Here is a 15877-nt window from a genome sequence, read left to right as displayed (position 1 = left end):
TACACAGGGACTTGCCTATCATGGATACAATTGAACCTGGGCCCTGGAAACCTAAAAGGTTCCTTTTGGCCCTATGAATAGACCAATACTAAAGACCCTTTATATTTTGGGTAATTGTTGAGGCACATGGGCCCCAATGAAGAATCTTCAAGTTGCGTCTCTGGTACTATACTGTATATGTCGTCAAAGTTTAAAACCGCAAATGTACATGAAGTATGAAGAAACTCATAACAAAACCAAAATGCAGTCCCTTTCTAGTGCCTCTCCTTGATTACAGCAGCACAAAATTGGATCCTGCTGATACACGTTTTGGGAAGATGGGCAACACCGAAAACTGAGTTATATTCTTCATTCTTGGGTGCACTCTAGTGATGACGAGCAAGTGTGCTCGAATAAGGTATAATCCAAGCATGCTTGTATGCTAACTTGGTGTCTTCGAAGTGCTTGAAAAATATGTTCATGTCCCTGCGGCTGCATGTCTCGCGTCTGTTCGACAGCCACAAGACATACAGAAGTGGGAACTCTAACCTATTTTTCAAGCATGCTGAAAACTCTTGGTTAGCAATCGAGAATGCTTGGATAACACCTTATCTGAGCACATGCGCGCATCACTAGTTCACTCCTTTCTATGAGTTAGAACAAAGCAAATACTAGTCGGGGACTTGAGTTGTAATTGTCTGGGTGGCCATTCATTTGTACAGTACAAAGTACAGGTCCTTGTCAAAAAATTAGCATATAGTGTTAAATTTCATTATTTACCATAATGTAATGATTACAATTAAACTTTCATATATTATAGATTCATTATCCACCAACTGAAATTTGTCAGGTCTTTTATTGTTTTAATACTGATGATTTTGGCATACAACTCCTGATAACCCAAAAAACCTGTCTCAATAAATTAGCATATTTCACCCATCCAATCAAATAAAAGTGTTTTTTAATAACAAACAAAAAAACCAACAAATAATAATGTTCAGTTATGCACTCAATACTTGGTCGGGAATCCTTTGGCAGAAATGACTGCCTCCATGCCACGCTGCATTGAAGCAATCAGCCTGTGACACTGCTGAGATGTTATGGAGGCCCAGGATGCTTCAATAGCGGCCTTAAGCTCATCCAGAGTGTTGGGTCTTGCGTCTCTCAACTTTCTCTTCACAATATCCCACAGATTCTCTATGGGGTTCAGGTCAGGAGAGTTGGCAGGCCAATTGAGCACAGTAATACCATGGTCCGTAAACCATTTACCAGTGGTTTTGGCACTGTGAGCAGGTGCCAGGTCGTGCTGAAAAATGAAATCTTCATCTCCATAAAGCATTTCAGCCGATGGAAGCATGAAGTGCTCCAAAATCTCCTGATGGCTAGCTGCATTGACCCTGCCCTTGATGAAACACAGTGGACCAACACCAGCAGCTGACATGGCACCCCACACCATCACTGACTGTGGGTACTTGACACTGGACTTCAGGCATTTTGGCATTTCCTTCTCCCCAGTCTTCCTCCAGACTCTGGCACCTTGATTTCCGAATGACATGCAAAATTTGCTTTCATCAGAAAAAAGTACTTGGGACCACTTAGCAACAGTCCAGTGCTGCTTCTCTGTAGCCCAGGTCAGGCGCCTCTGCCGCTGTTTATGGTTCAAAAGTGGCTTTACCTGGGGAATGCGGCACCTGTAGCCCATTTCCTGCACACGCCTGTGCACGGTGGCTCTGGATGTTTCCACACCAGACTCAGTCCACTGCTTCCTCAGGTTCCCCAAGGTCTGGAATCGGTCCTTCTCCACAATCTTCCTCAGGGTCCGGTCTCCTCTTCTTGTTGTACAGCGTTTTCTGCCACATTGTTTCCTTCCAACAGACTTACCATTGAGGTGCCTTGATACAGCACTCTGGGAACAGCCTATTTGTTGAGAAATTTCTTTCTGGGTCTTACCCTCTTGCTTGAGGGTGTCAATGATGGCCTTCTTGACATCTGTCAGGTCGCTAGTCTTACCCATGATGGGGGTTTTGAGTAATGAACCAGGCAGGGAGTTTATAAAAGCCTCAGGTATCTTTTGCATGTGTTTAGAGTTAATTAGTTGATTCAGAAGATTAGGGTAATAGGTCGTTTAGAGAACCTTTTCTTGATATGCTAATTTATTGAGACAGGTTTTTTGGGTTATCAGGAGTTGTATGCCAAAATCATCAGTATTAAAACAATAAAAGACCTGACAAATTTCAGTTGGTGGATAATGAATCTATAATATATGAAAGTTTAATTGTAATCATTACATTATGGTAAATAATGAAATTTAACACTATATGCTAATTTTTGGAGAAGGACCTGTAATGCTACTGAGAAACTTCTTGGCTGATCATGGATTCCCTCAGCAAAATTAGTGATCTGCTAGAGGTGCTGGGAGTGGGACCTGTTATGTACTGCTGATCAAATTCAATAAGCAAAGCCGTTTACAGGATCTGACAAGAAATAGATAAATTTAGCAATGGATGCCCATCATATATTAAAACTTAACCTTTACTAAGTTTATAGTTAAAAATGACTAAATGTAATCATATGTACAAAACATAGTGTCAAAGTGCACCGTGCAAAGTGAAAAAAGCAACCAAAAAACCTTATTTAAACGAAACATGCAGGGTACTGAAGAACCCGCCACTACCACGGAGTACAAATCCAGAAAAAAACTATATGGGGTTGATATCGATTATTACAACCCTGCATCTTAAATTCTTCCTGAAACAACGGACCCTTTCGTATCAGGGTACCATCTATCATGTGCATATGCGGGCACTCTAATGTGACCATATCTTCTTTTTGGCAAACACTATATTCTTATTAGGTCCGTTATGCACTTCAAATCCGTATTTATCATGGAACTGTAACCATATAGATAATAGTACATCAGTGGTGTGTACATACTATACTCCTTAGAGTGTACCGTTACCACAATCTCATCAGTAAAGAAATTTAAAAAAAAGAAAATATCGCCCCTATATATATTTAGAATGCATCAATGCCCCAGAATATATTGGCATGGGTTCAAAATAGTGGGCTAATGATTATCTAATTACTTTACATATATTTCTGTAGAGATATTTTTAGACGGTAACAACTCGTGCTAGCCGCAGATTCCTGCCCCTCACCACTTTGAATACATCAATGCCTTCAGATACAATGGCATGGTTCCATATAGCGGGTTAGAGAATCATTCTGCATAGGAAATGTATACTCATCTGGGTCTGCAATACATCGTTCTGAGCTACCCTTCAGCTTAAAGTATACTTTCCACCGGCACTCTTCCTTATCGCATTCTTGGCCGGTTCCATATCCATACAATGTCTTCCCGACGCGTTTCGTCACACTGACTCTTCAGGGGATCGTGACATTTTGAATTGAGCAGAGTACGCGCACTCCCTTAATTACCTGCCTTATATGCACTGTAGCGCCTTACTTCCGGACGCCAGGACTCATCGTTTCTGGGTTCCATAGCGCATGCGTCACTTGTAGCTACATTGCGCCGGCCGCTGGAACGCAAGCGGTTCAGAGTGAACCACTGACGTCATTTAAAACGGCCGGGAGACTCACCGCTCACTAGTTCTCTGCGCATGCGTCCTTCGGGCGATATTCGCTCTGTTCTGGACAGCATACTGATTTACTAGTGGGTGATTCCTTTGTAAGCTTTTTCTTTATTTCTTTACTGATGAGATTTTTCCGGATTTGTACTCAGTGGTAGTGGCGGGTTCTTCAGTACCCTGCATGTTTCGTTTAAATAAGGTTTTTTGGTTGCTTTTTTCACTTTGCACGTTGCACTTTGACACTATGTTTTGTACATATGATTAAATTTAGTCATTTTTAACTATAAACTTAGTAAAGGTTAAGTTTTAATATATGATGGGCATCCATTGCTAAATTTATTTACTGCTGATCAAAGCAGAAACTTGTTTCTGAAAATGTCGTTCTGTGTTGAAACAACCCCTTTAAAACTCCATGGGCAGAGAGAAAGATCTACTGATTTTTTTTTTTTTTTTTTTTTTTTATGCCTGGAAGGCAACATTTTTTCAGAAATGCTTAGATGTCTTAAATGTTTTTACATTTTTTTTCTTTTTAATACAATTATGTAAAACTACTAAATCATCTGCTATCTGTCTTGTAAACTCTTGGCTCAAAAAAGGAGATAAATTGAAATCACTACATATTGGCCAAAGGTGAAATTTGGCTCGCATTAAAAAATCCATAATATTGGACACATTTTGAACCCCTCGTGAGATTCCATTCATTCTCGGTGGGGTTATATAACCCTCTCGTGCAAGTGCTGAATGCATTAGCCTGCACATAGGCCAGTATTGTTACAGGTGGAGGCCTTCTGTACCAGTGGGTGCTGAGATTTGTAGTTAAAAATTGCTCTAAACCACAGCTATAGTTGTAACAGATGAAGAACAGTCTACATTCTGAACATAAGATCCGTACTTTACTTCATGCTACACATTTTCAGATTCTTTGGTAATGGTACGCTCTTGTTTTCTAAGGATCCAAATTTCGATTTGCTAATCTACTATATAATTGTCTAAGAGTCACTTCCGTCTGTGTCTGTCTGTCTGTCATGGATATTCATTGGTCGCGGCCTCTGTCTGTCATGGAAATCCAAGTCGCTGATTGGTCGTGGCTGTTTTGCCGCCACCAATCAGCGACGGGCACAGTCCGGAAGAAAATGGCCGCTCCTTACTCCCCGCAGTCAGTACCTGTCGCCCGCATACTCCCCTCCGGTCACCGCTCACACAGGGTTAATGCCAGCGGTAACGGACCGCGTTATGCCGCGGGTAATGCACTCCGTTACCACCGCTATTAACCCTGTGTGTCCCCAACTTTTTACTATTGATACTGTTAAAAAATGTAATGTTAAAAATAATAAAAAAACCAAAAAACCTGCTATACTCACCCTCCGTAGTCCGCCGAGCCGCTTGCACCTGCGTGACCGCTAAGTCATCTGGGTAATTTCACAATGCATCCTGGGAACGGAAGATGGCGGCAGCCGTGCGTGTATCTCCAGAGCTTCGCTGGATCCCAGGGGTGAGTATATAACTATTTTTTATTTTAATAATTTTTTTAACAGGGATATGGTGCCCACACTGCTGTATACTACGTGGGCTGTGTTACATACCGCTTGGCTCTGTGCTGTATACTACATAGGCAGTGTTATATGGTATGTGGGCTGTGTGATATACTCCGTGGGCTGTGCTAGATATTACGTGGCCACTGTTATATACTGTGTGGGCAGTGTTATATACTACGTGACTAGGCAATATACTACGTGGCTCTGTGCTGTATACTACGTGGCTCTGTGCTGTATACTACGTGGCTCTGTGCTGTATACTACGTGGCTCTGTGCTGTATACTACGTGGCTCTGTGCTGTATACTACGTGGCTCTGTGCTGTATACTAGGTGGCTCTGTGCTGTATACTAGGTGGCTCTGTGCTGTATACTAGGTGGCTCTGTGCTGTATACTATGTCGCTGGGCAATATACTACGTGGCTGGGCAATATACTACGTGGCTCTGTGCTGTATACTACGTGACTGGGCAATATTCTATATCGCTGGGCAATATTCTATGTGGCTGGGCAATATACTATGTGGCTGGGCAATATACTATGTGGCTGGGCAATATACTACGTGACTGGGCAATATACTACGTGACTGGGCAATATACTACGTGACTGGGCAATATACTACGCGGACATGCATATTCTAGAATACCCGATGCGTTAGAATCGGGCCACCATCTAGTGTGCTAAATAATTCTTCACATAACAAGCTTTATTTTTCTTTTTTTTTTTTATCCCTACCTCTATTATGCTCTGGGATCTGGAGAGATATTGGAGCATAATTCGGCACATTTGATTTTCTGCAGATTCGTTCATCCCTATTTGCCATACAAAATGGTGTTTTTTAATAAAGCAAAACAAAAAACCTATTGAATGATCTGGTGGTCAACCCTGTTTGTTATTGTAACCTTCATCTGTATTTATCCTATGGTTTTTGTGCTTTTTTTTTCTTCTCCTATCTGCCCTTAAGCTCACAGCATTTAGCAGGAAGCTTACATTTTAGTACATATCGCAGAGCTACTATGTGGAAACTCTAAAGAACTTTCTTTCTCTATCAAGTGCTGTGTCACAACTAGCATCTCCAACCCTGTCCAACCTCAAGGCAGGTGCTTCTACTCAATGAAAATGGCTACATTGGTAAGGATCTAGTCCTCGTCCCGTCCGGCATTTGTAAGTGACAGTCCTGTTCTATTTTTCTTTCTACATTGAAATTCTGCTCCTGTTTTTGGTTTCCCAGTCACTTCCTAGACTTATTATAGTAATTTATGCTGAATCCTCTGTGAGGTTAAGATCGTAGCCTTTGCCCCATGTAACTCTAGGCTTTTGTTTTGGTAGCCGGCACCCTAGATAATTTGGGTCTGTTTCTTGCCTAATCGGGAACATTTATGAAAACATTTCTATAAGTAATCCATGGGAACTAGTGTCAATAAATGGAATTTTTTTTTATTTGCTGTGAGACTTTTTGAATACCTGATTTTTAAATGAATACAAGTAGACTGCGTGTAGACAACAAACCACAAATGTGTCCCACACCGGCCATTACACTGTACTTCTACTTTTAAAAAGAAATGAGGTTTGTGAGGAGGTTCATGCTGTAAGAGAGAAAACACTTGGCGCTGAAAACACGTTGGCCAGTAATACTTGGTTTGACTGACCATAAGGAGCTGTAAATGCATATGTAGGAGTGTGGATCCTCTTTAAGAAACCATTTTCAGACATTCAGTTCTATACTTTCCTTTCTTCACACTTCTGCAATGCAAGAAATTAAATGGCGATGATATACTTATATAGTGCACAAGAGCCTGGTGGTTCCAGCTCGCCCGAGGTAGGCCAATTGGTTGAACGTTTCAGAACACCGCAGTCTTCTATTTTGCGTGTTTCACACCGCTCTCACGACGACATCAAAATTAACAGTAGCTCAGATACCTCACAATGAAGAGTGCAATCACTGGAGAAGGACATCATGGCTAGAAGAATAGAAGGAGCATAGAGAGGAAGACCAACAACCCAATGGCTTGATAGAATTAAAATGACACCAGAGAAGACCCTTGCTGATCAGTGGATGGCTCTCCACCAGGACACTCACCGTTCATCAGAGGAACCTATAGCTGGTTGGACACCTGGCAGCTACTCCATTCATTCACTGTGGGACGGCTAGAAAAAGCTGACTGCAGTGCTCTGTAGCTCAATAGGGAATGCGTGGAGCAATGGTCTAACTTATGCATTGCTGCTCCATTTAAACAGGGATAAAAGTTCCCAGTTTTTTAGATGTTTGGTTCCAAGATGTCAGACAACCAGTAAACAGGTGATAACTTATTTTCACCATACAATCCCTTTTTAATGATGTGATCGGAGACAGTGATCAAACTGCCTTTTGTAAGCTGCATAAATTATATTGTCAACTTTGCTATTAGTTGTCAGCTTCTGTGCTTTTACTGTGTAACCTCCAAGCCCTGTGCCCTACTATGGTGTGTAACCTCCAAGCTCCATGCCTCATTATGTATAACCCCCATTGCTGGTTGCATCATACTAAATTTAAAACTCCAATCTAGCTGAAATTTCCTGTGTCCTGGTGTGATACTGTGCCTTCCTCAAGTGGGGGACTGAGCTAAAGAGATCCTGTCACTTTTGCTAACGCTTAACGTGCAGATATGAGGTTAACCTGCAGGGAATATAGTTAAAAAGGTGCTTGGCTGCCGTACTGAAAGTGCAGCTACAGGGAGATAAAGCCAGTGAGGAAAAAATATTATTAACTCATAGTCCATGCCTCCACAGCTACAGTCACTGCTCATGTCACTGATTGTGAGCCAAAGACACAAGGCGTATTTACAGCCGCCGCTCAGTGACTGCAGCCGCTTTTTGTACAATTCCATGACTGAAAGCCAGCAGCACCTGGGAGGAATAAAGATTAATTTTCTCCCAATAGCTGCACTTTCAGTGTGATAGCAGGGCAACTTCGTAATACTTTGACCCTATATCTAAAGGTGAATAGTGTTCTCCAATGAGACTGGTTCCCTTATAAGAGTCATAAGCCGCACGCTGAATTGACTCTCTTGCACATCGAAACTACAGGGCTCAAGAGTGGGATCAGGTTTTTTTTTTTTACCTGATGCAAGTTGGTAAATTACTTTTTTCATTGCTAAATTTTAAAAGAAATTCTCTGTCCAATATATTTGGCGAGTCTGCAATGCAAGATGAGCACAAATAAGCTTAGCTATTGCCTCTTAAATGCATGGTCGTTCCTAATGGAGCTTAATCTAATTTCTTACTCTAAAATCAAATCTTCTTGGCGCCAGATTCTGTGTGCGCTTATTTTTCTGTTTGGTCAAGAGAGCAACGTTTTTTATTTACAAGACCATGATACGAAACTGTGAGTTGCTGCAATCCCTTTATCAACAGTCAATATCTAATACAGATAAAGTTCTACAGAAAAAATATCTCTTTAGTCTATATGTGACTTTTGTAGTAATTTTTAATATAAATTTCCTAAAATTGGAATCTTTTGAATTGTGCATGTTTTTTACCGATTGCAAAATCAACTCCATTTGTTTGTGTGGCATTAAAGCAATGATCCGGTGTGGCACGATTTCCTTTAGACCATTTCTTTGCTAGACGTTGTACAATTAGTCTAGGTAACAAGCTTTTTTCCAACGACAGATCAAGAAGACCTTCCCTCCAATAAGCCTAGATCATAGCTTCCCTGCTGACTTTTACCTGCTGTAATATCCTGAATTCTCATGTGTTCACTTGATTTGGGATTTTAGTATAAGGCCGGGATCACACATGCGAGAAACACGTCCGTGTCTCGCATGTGAAATCCAAGCTCTGGCGCCGGCACTTGGGAGCGGAGCGTGCGGCCACATAGCAACAAATGGAGCCGCACGCTCCGCTCTGGAGTGCCGGCGCCAGAGCTTGGATTTCACATGCGAGACATGGACGTGTTTCTCGCATGTGTGATCCCAGCCTAAATCAGATTTTCTGGGTTCTTGAACCCCCCGGAGAGGTTAAGCAGATAGGTTATTCCTCTATTCCATCATACTCTATCAAAGTACACAGTTAAACTTTCACACAATCCGTATTTGGTCAGTATTTTACATCTGCATTTTTCGACCACTCCTGGTCTTGGCTTACAAATGTAGAAGTGGTGCATATGTTTATTATACTTTTCCTTTGATTGCTCCACTCCTGATTTCTGGCATAGAAATACTGATGTAATATACTGACCAAATACTGAACGTGTGAATGTGGCCTGAAGGGTCTGTAATATGTTTATTACTGCCAGCTATTCCTTATAATAAAAATCACTATGCCAAGTTGACGTTTATGCCCCATTAGATGAAATGAGCAGATTTAGCGATTACATTATGTATGGGGGAAAAAAAAGAGCCCCAGCAAAGCTATGGGCAGAGTGACACATGACTCGGCTTTGTAGGGGCAACAAGGGGTTAAATGCTATGCATGTAGCCTGAGAAATGGGGTCAAGTTAGAGGGGGTTGTTAATTTTAATGTGTAGTTAGATATAAATAGGGTGGGAAGGGCTGTGGGGCATTCATCCGAAATGGAGGTACCACAAAACAAATGTCCCACCCTTATTTTCTCCTTTTTTGCTAGTTCGGAATATGGACACAGCTAGGATGGTCATGGTGTCATTTCGTCTTGGCAGTGTAAAGGGGTTATTGGAGTTTGTGGAATATTGTGGTGGGGGTTTTGTGCATCTAGTAGTTTGGGATTTGGGAATGGCCTGGCGGAGTTTTTGTGATTCTTCAAGGTGGGGTCCCTGGGGGGTCGGTGGCATGGTAAAGGTTTACCATGGATGATTGTGCCCTCGAGCTGGTGGTCGTGGCTGAGGGTAATGACGGAAGATTTTAAAAAAATATTTTGGGTAACATTTGGTGCTCCAAGAACCTCCTTCAACCAAAAGTTATTGCTATGATCGTTATATAATAAAGGCCAACCTGGCCAATTTTAAATCCAACACTCGGGTCTGTCGTTATTTCACGAGGGTAAAAGATTGTTGAAGGAAAAGTCATGGAGGAAAGACAGCCTCTACAATTCCCGTAGTCGTGCTATTCTCTGATTTCCAGCAAAACATCACCACCTTGTGGAGGGCTCTGTGCTGTTGCTATGAACCAGTGGTGGTCACTGATTAAAGGAAATGCTTAAAATGTGATATAAAATATAAAAAAATTGAAAGATGTCTGAAAACAAAAGATTTGACACCGATGATGATGATTCATTGCTGGAATATTAAAACTACTACATGTGAAACTACTCTACCATTACTTAATGAAAAATCACATATCAAATATTATATTCGTTTCTTGCTATGGCCATGTTTGCTGTATACGTATAAAAACTGCTATGAGCAATGTGTGTGTGGTTGTGTTTTTTTTTTTTTTTTTTTCTTTCCCGGAACTGGTTCCAAGCTATGGTGATGTGAAGTTTTTCCATAAACTTCTCCATAGCACTTCTCCAAAAAAAGAAAAAAAAAATGCCAGGTATGTGCACATAGTCTTTTTCATGTGGATTCTGCCTGGAACTTGCCGAAAGAACACATTGCAAAACCAACGCTGAAAGTAAACATAACGTACAGCAATGAAAAAATGACTTGACTCGTTTTAAATACAAAGAGTTAACGTGTACAGCCAAAGTCGCTATTGGTAAAAAAAAATGTATATATATATACAAAATTGTGTGCTTTCCATGGGAATATATATTCAGGGTTGAGCAAAAAGATTCTCTGGACTCTGGTTCAGTGGCTAAGTCTGTAGTCCATGGTCTAAGAACCCTGCAGACTTCATAACTGCTGGCATTCATGATCCCTCTTTTCATTAGTATGGTTGCGTTGGTTTGCACCCATGACTGCTCACTGTTGCTACTAATCAGAAGAGTCGCCAATACTAGTGGCAGGTAGGAGGAGGTTCATCAGGCTCTCAACCGGGGACCATGGACTACCAACATTGCCACTGGACCAGGGTCCTGTGAATCCTTTTGCTCAACTATTTTCAACTTTGACCTTACGATCAGTGACAATTAGTGATGAGCGAATATACTCGTTTCTCGAGCATGCTCGGGTGTCCTCCGAGTATTTTTTAGTGTTCGGAGATTGTTTTTCTTGCCGCAGCTGAATGATTTACATCTGATAGCCAGCATAAGTACATGTGGGGGTTGCCTGGTTGGTAGGGAATCCCCACATCTACTTATGCTGGTTAACAGATGTAAATCATTCAGCTGCGGCAAGAAAAACTAAATCTCCGAGCACTGAAAAATACTCTGAGGTTACCCGAGCGTGCTCGAGAAATCTCGAGTAACGAGTATATTCGCTCATCACTAGTGTCTATGAATAGGCAGTCTGTGGTGCTTGGAATTGCGTAGGTCATATATTCCAGTTAGCTATGAAATTTTTTGAAATTTAAGTAGAATAAAATTGATAGTTTCACCTTTTATATTTTTAAATTGGTGCTGTGGATTACAACCCTTGTTCTGTGAATTGTTTGCCCAAAAACCAGTGTGGGGTTTCCGTGCATCACATCATTTACATAGTGGTGAGCTGACTGTATCGTAATTTTGCTTGTAGTGATCAGTGAGGTCTGTCCTCTTGGACCTCCGTGATCAGTGGCACTAGGGAGTCACAGATAGTGCTGAGAGGCTCTTGATATTTACAGTGATGGCATTTTTATGGCCCTGTGGTCAGAATCCATAGAATGGGTATAACTACCTCTCTGCATATCCGTTATGTCGTATCACTTTTGCTAACACAGGCTAGGCAAGAAGAATGCCTTCTATAGATGTGTGGTCCATGAAATAATGTGCTTCGTATAAGAAAAGCTTTGATAAAGTACGGAAAACTGCATTCGGAGTGTCACTTTTTTTGCTCATTTTACCTACCGTGTACTTTTTTTTGGAATATAATTTTAAATACTTGAATAAAAATGTCCTTTTTTTTTAATCCAAAAGCTGGAACACCTTCATTTTCTTGTTTTTTCTCGCATCTAGTCAGGACATTATTCCATGTTCACTGGACTTGACTTATCTGTGGTGATCTGGCATTTTTTCTACCCTTTTTTTTTTTTTTTTGGCTTATTGTAGGTCCCAAATGCCTGGTGGCACCATTTCTCATAAGGGTCATCACTGTACGCATAGCCCATCTACGTACAGTACTAGACAACAAATCTCAGTCATGTGTTTTTGATTCGGACTGCAAACTATTGTTCAGGATTTAATGGATTGTTATAAAGAACGGCTTCATTAAAATATTAACTACATCCAGATTTTTGGCTGACATTACAAATAGCTTGGGATCAAAATCGTTAATATGTTTCATGACTCCGATCAGAATATTACAGGATTTGGTTTAGTAAACTACTGTTCTGTGGCAAAATAATTCTATCCAGCGGCAGCATCAGTTCCATTAAGCACTGCAGTGATGGTAGCAGATATAGCATTATTGAGCATCGGGTACTTCATGGTTATTAGTGATGAGCGAGTATACTCGTTGCTCGAGTTTTCCTGAGGACGCTCAGGTGTCCTCAAGTATTTGTTAGTGTTCCGAGATTTAGCTTTCTTCGCTGCAGCTGAATGATTTACAGCTACTAGCCAGGCTGAGTACATGTGGGGGTTGCCTGGTTGATAGGGAATCCCCTCATGTAATCAAGCTGGCTAGTAGCCATAAATCATTCAGCTGAGGTGATGAAAACTAAATCTCCGAACACTAACAAATACTCGGAGGTCACCCGAGCAACGAGTATACTCCCTCATCACTAATAGTTATCAAAATTCGCAAATAATGAAGAGGGTTTTCCTTTGTGGTGGTGGTTTCTGCGAATCCTATTGACCTGAATTTTGAAAGTCATGACCAGTAGTGATGAGCGAGTATACTCGTTGCTCGGGTTTTCCCAAACACGCTCGGGTGACCTCCGAGTTTATGACTGCTCAGAGATTTAGTTTTCATCGCAGCAGCTGAATGATTTACAGCTACTAGCCTGCTTGATTACATGTGGGGATTCCCTAGCAACCAGGCAACCCCCACATGTGCTTAGGCTGGGTAGTACCTGTAAATCATTCAGCTGCGGCGATGAAAACTAAATCTCCGAGCAGTCATAAATACTTGGAGGTCACCCGAGTGTGCTCAGGAAAACCCAAGCAACGAGTATACTCGCTCATCACTAATGATGATCTCTCCATTCATCCACCTGGATGCACCACAACAGCCAAAATTGCAGACTTGTATTGCACGGCTTTTGTCACACTGCTTGTCTTCTGAATGGGACTGTGATGACCTCGTTTTAACTTTACAAAGGTAAAGAATGTTTGAAAACTTTCAGCATGATACAGCCTCCTTTTCAGAAGTTGTGACTTTGGTTGCTTTAAAAACAGATAGAACCACTTTTCGAAGTACAGCATTGTATAGATGCAAAATGTCTGAGCCAGTATATTACTCAAGCTCCAAGGGTCAACTGAGTTTCTGCCCCTTAATTTCAGTGATTGGTAGGCGCCCGTATCTCACCATTCCTTCTGATCGAAATTTTAACATGATAAACATGGTCAAACCAAGAAAACAAAATCACACACCTTTTACCAAGATTAGAAAAACATGGCTACTTTATTCCAGAAACTGTGCCGCACCTTTCTTTTTGGTGATGTTGGATATTGAAGCTTGACTCAACTGACATGACTGACCTTCATACCTACGTGTCACGTGTGGAGAGATGTGGCCATGCTTTAAAAAAAAAAAACCAGTGATGTTTTCTAATCCTGTACAATTCCTTTTACAAGTGTATCCCTAGAATCCAAACCATCTTTCGTATAGGTTTTGTCAATTTTATTTCCATTTCTACTTTTATTTTTTTTATATTCAGCGCGTAATCTATCATGAAGTCGAGATCTGGGACCCAAAAAAAACCTTGATCATCACTGAAAAGCTGAAAGATGCTTGCATAGTACTTGGATGTCCATGGGGTTCTTGATCTTCCAAGCAGCAGTTGTCATGAGCTGCCCAGCTACTTGAAGTTTGGGAAAATTCTATATATTTTTTTAATAACCTATATAATTTTAGTTTATTTTCTTTTGTATTCATTTTGGACATGTTGTCTTCATGTCTCACAGCTACTGTTACAAACTTGGAGAAACAAAGATCTGTGGTACTTTTTTTTTATGTTTAAGATGACTTTTTTTGCAGCTTGACTTTTTGTTGCCCTCATTACCGGTAGCTCCTGTCTGTCACTTCCTAGGACCATGATCTTGTGATGTCGTAGGCTCTAGGAAGCGACAGAGGTGCCCAGGAAATGCTGATCGCAGAATTGAAGTTCGCCTGTAACAAAGGGCCATACTGGAGATCGGAACAAGTCTTTTGCTCGTTTGTATCAATGGAAACCAGTCTGATCTACCAATTGTGATGCATACCTTCCAAGATTTAAACTGCTGTCTGCGACATATTAAGTCCCACCCTTGGCCTCGTCAGGAGCCCAAATTTAGGGACACTAACCGTACCCCATTTATGGTACAATCTTCCTAAAATGGGTCAGTTGGGAGCCATGCTGCAGTTTTAGGTTTGTTTCTTCTGCACTGCCTTATACTACAGACTAAGAAAAGGTAAAAGGTGATTTGCTTTAAAGTACATCAGTAATTCAGAGACTATATTGTAGGATTTGCCATAAATGAGGGACCCTGCTGATGCTGTGAAGCGAGTTGTATATTTTATATATATATAAAAATAATCCTAATGATGTCATCTCTTCCAGGAAAAAGAACAATGAAGAAGGACAAAAGGAACAAAAAGAAGAAAAAGAAGTTGCTTGAAAGGGCTCAGGAGCAGCACAGTGTTTTCCTCGCCACAGACAGGACCAGTCAGTAAAGAGACTATATATTATTATTTTTTTTTTATATTTTCATTTGCGAAGTGCACAAAGGCTGCTACATGCTCTTGCACACAGATGGACTGCAGAATGGCTGCTTTATTGGTTACTAATATTTTGTGAGTATATCACAAGCTTATTTGTGTTATTTATACTTTTTTTTTTAACTTTTTTTAGTTTTTCCTTAAAAAGAACACCAACAGTTGGAAATACTGAGTTGAATCAGTGACCCGGTGTAGATGTGTCAAAGACTCACTCGCATTTTTTTTTTCAATTTTTTTTTTTAATTCAGTGCCTATGATGGAAACCGACAGTATTTTGGATCGGAACTGTTAACAGGACGTCATACAAAAAAAAAACAAAAACAAAAAAAAAAAAAACGGACTTGTGTATATTTCTGTAAAGGACCAATGCGAAAAAAATGAACTGTTTGGAAGTAGAAATTTTAAATTAATTTTTTTATGTTTACGATTCCTATATTGTACATTTTAAAACAATTGTATTTGAGGTCTTTTTGTTCAGCTGTTGTTGGGTCTCGGTGCCTATTATAACCAAACAGTTCTGTATTAATACTGTTAATGCTAATATACAGTAACTGCTTAATGTCCCAAATGGCGCAGCAGTTATTCCTTGTACATAGTGCTGAGACACTACTTATAATAAACTTATTTACCGTGTATCCATTGCATTTATAGATTAGACTAGCAAACATTTAGATAGGGCTCAGCTGCAATTCCAGACAGAACCTAAAGTAGCACAGTTGCAAACAACTCCTTTAAAAGTCACATAAAGATGCGCTCTTCCATACTCTTTTGCTTGGTGTGACATATTCCAAGATGAATGGAGTGAGATGATCAGCTTTGGTTGGGGAAAGAAAAACAATATTTCTGGATACTCTGGTAGTGGCCACCCAATGATTGTGATTTCTC

The 15877-nt window shown here is 40.6% G+C and overlaps 1 protein-coding gene across 2 annotated transcripts in view; it reads left to right on the top strand.

Moving 5' to 3' along the window:
* Positions 1-15625, top strand: part of RSPO2 (R-spondin 2) — a 189239-nt gene extending 173614 nt beyond the window's left edge. The window contains exons 6-7 of one of the 2 annotated variants that reach the window (XM_069731775.1): positions 14835-14939; positions 15126-15625. In XM_069731775.1, the coding sequence (XP_069587876.1) occupies positions 14835-14939; positions 15126-15136 (116 nt within the window). In that variant the 3' untranslated portion in view covers positions 15137-15625. Of the gene's footprint in view, positions 1-14834; positions 15082-15125 lie in introns of those variants that run through there. The other variant, XM_069731776.1, reaches the window with a different exon arrangement.
* The last annotated feature ends 252 nt before the right edge of the window (positions 15626-15877 follow it).

Source organism: Ranitomeya imitator, chromosome 6, assembly GCF_032444005.1.
Source record: "Ranitomeya imitator isolate aRanImi1 chromosome 6, aRanImi1.pri, whole genome shotgun sequence".
Taxonomy (NCBI): Eukaryota; Metazoa; Chordata; class Amphibia; order Anura; family Dendrobatidae; genus Ranitomeya; species Ranitomeya imitator.
The sequence above is the reverse complement of the archived record's forward strand: the minus strand, read 5'-3'. Positions and strand labels throughout refer to the sequence as shown.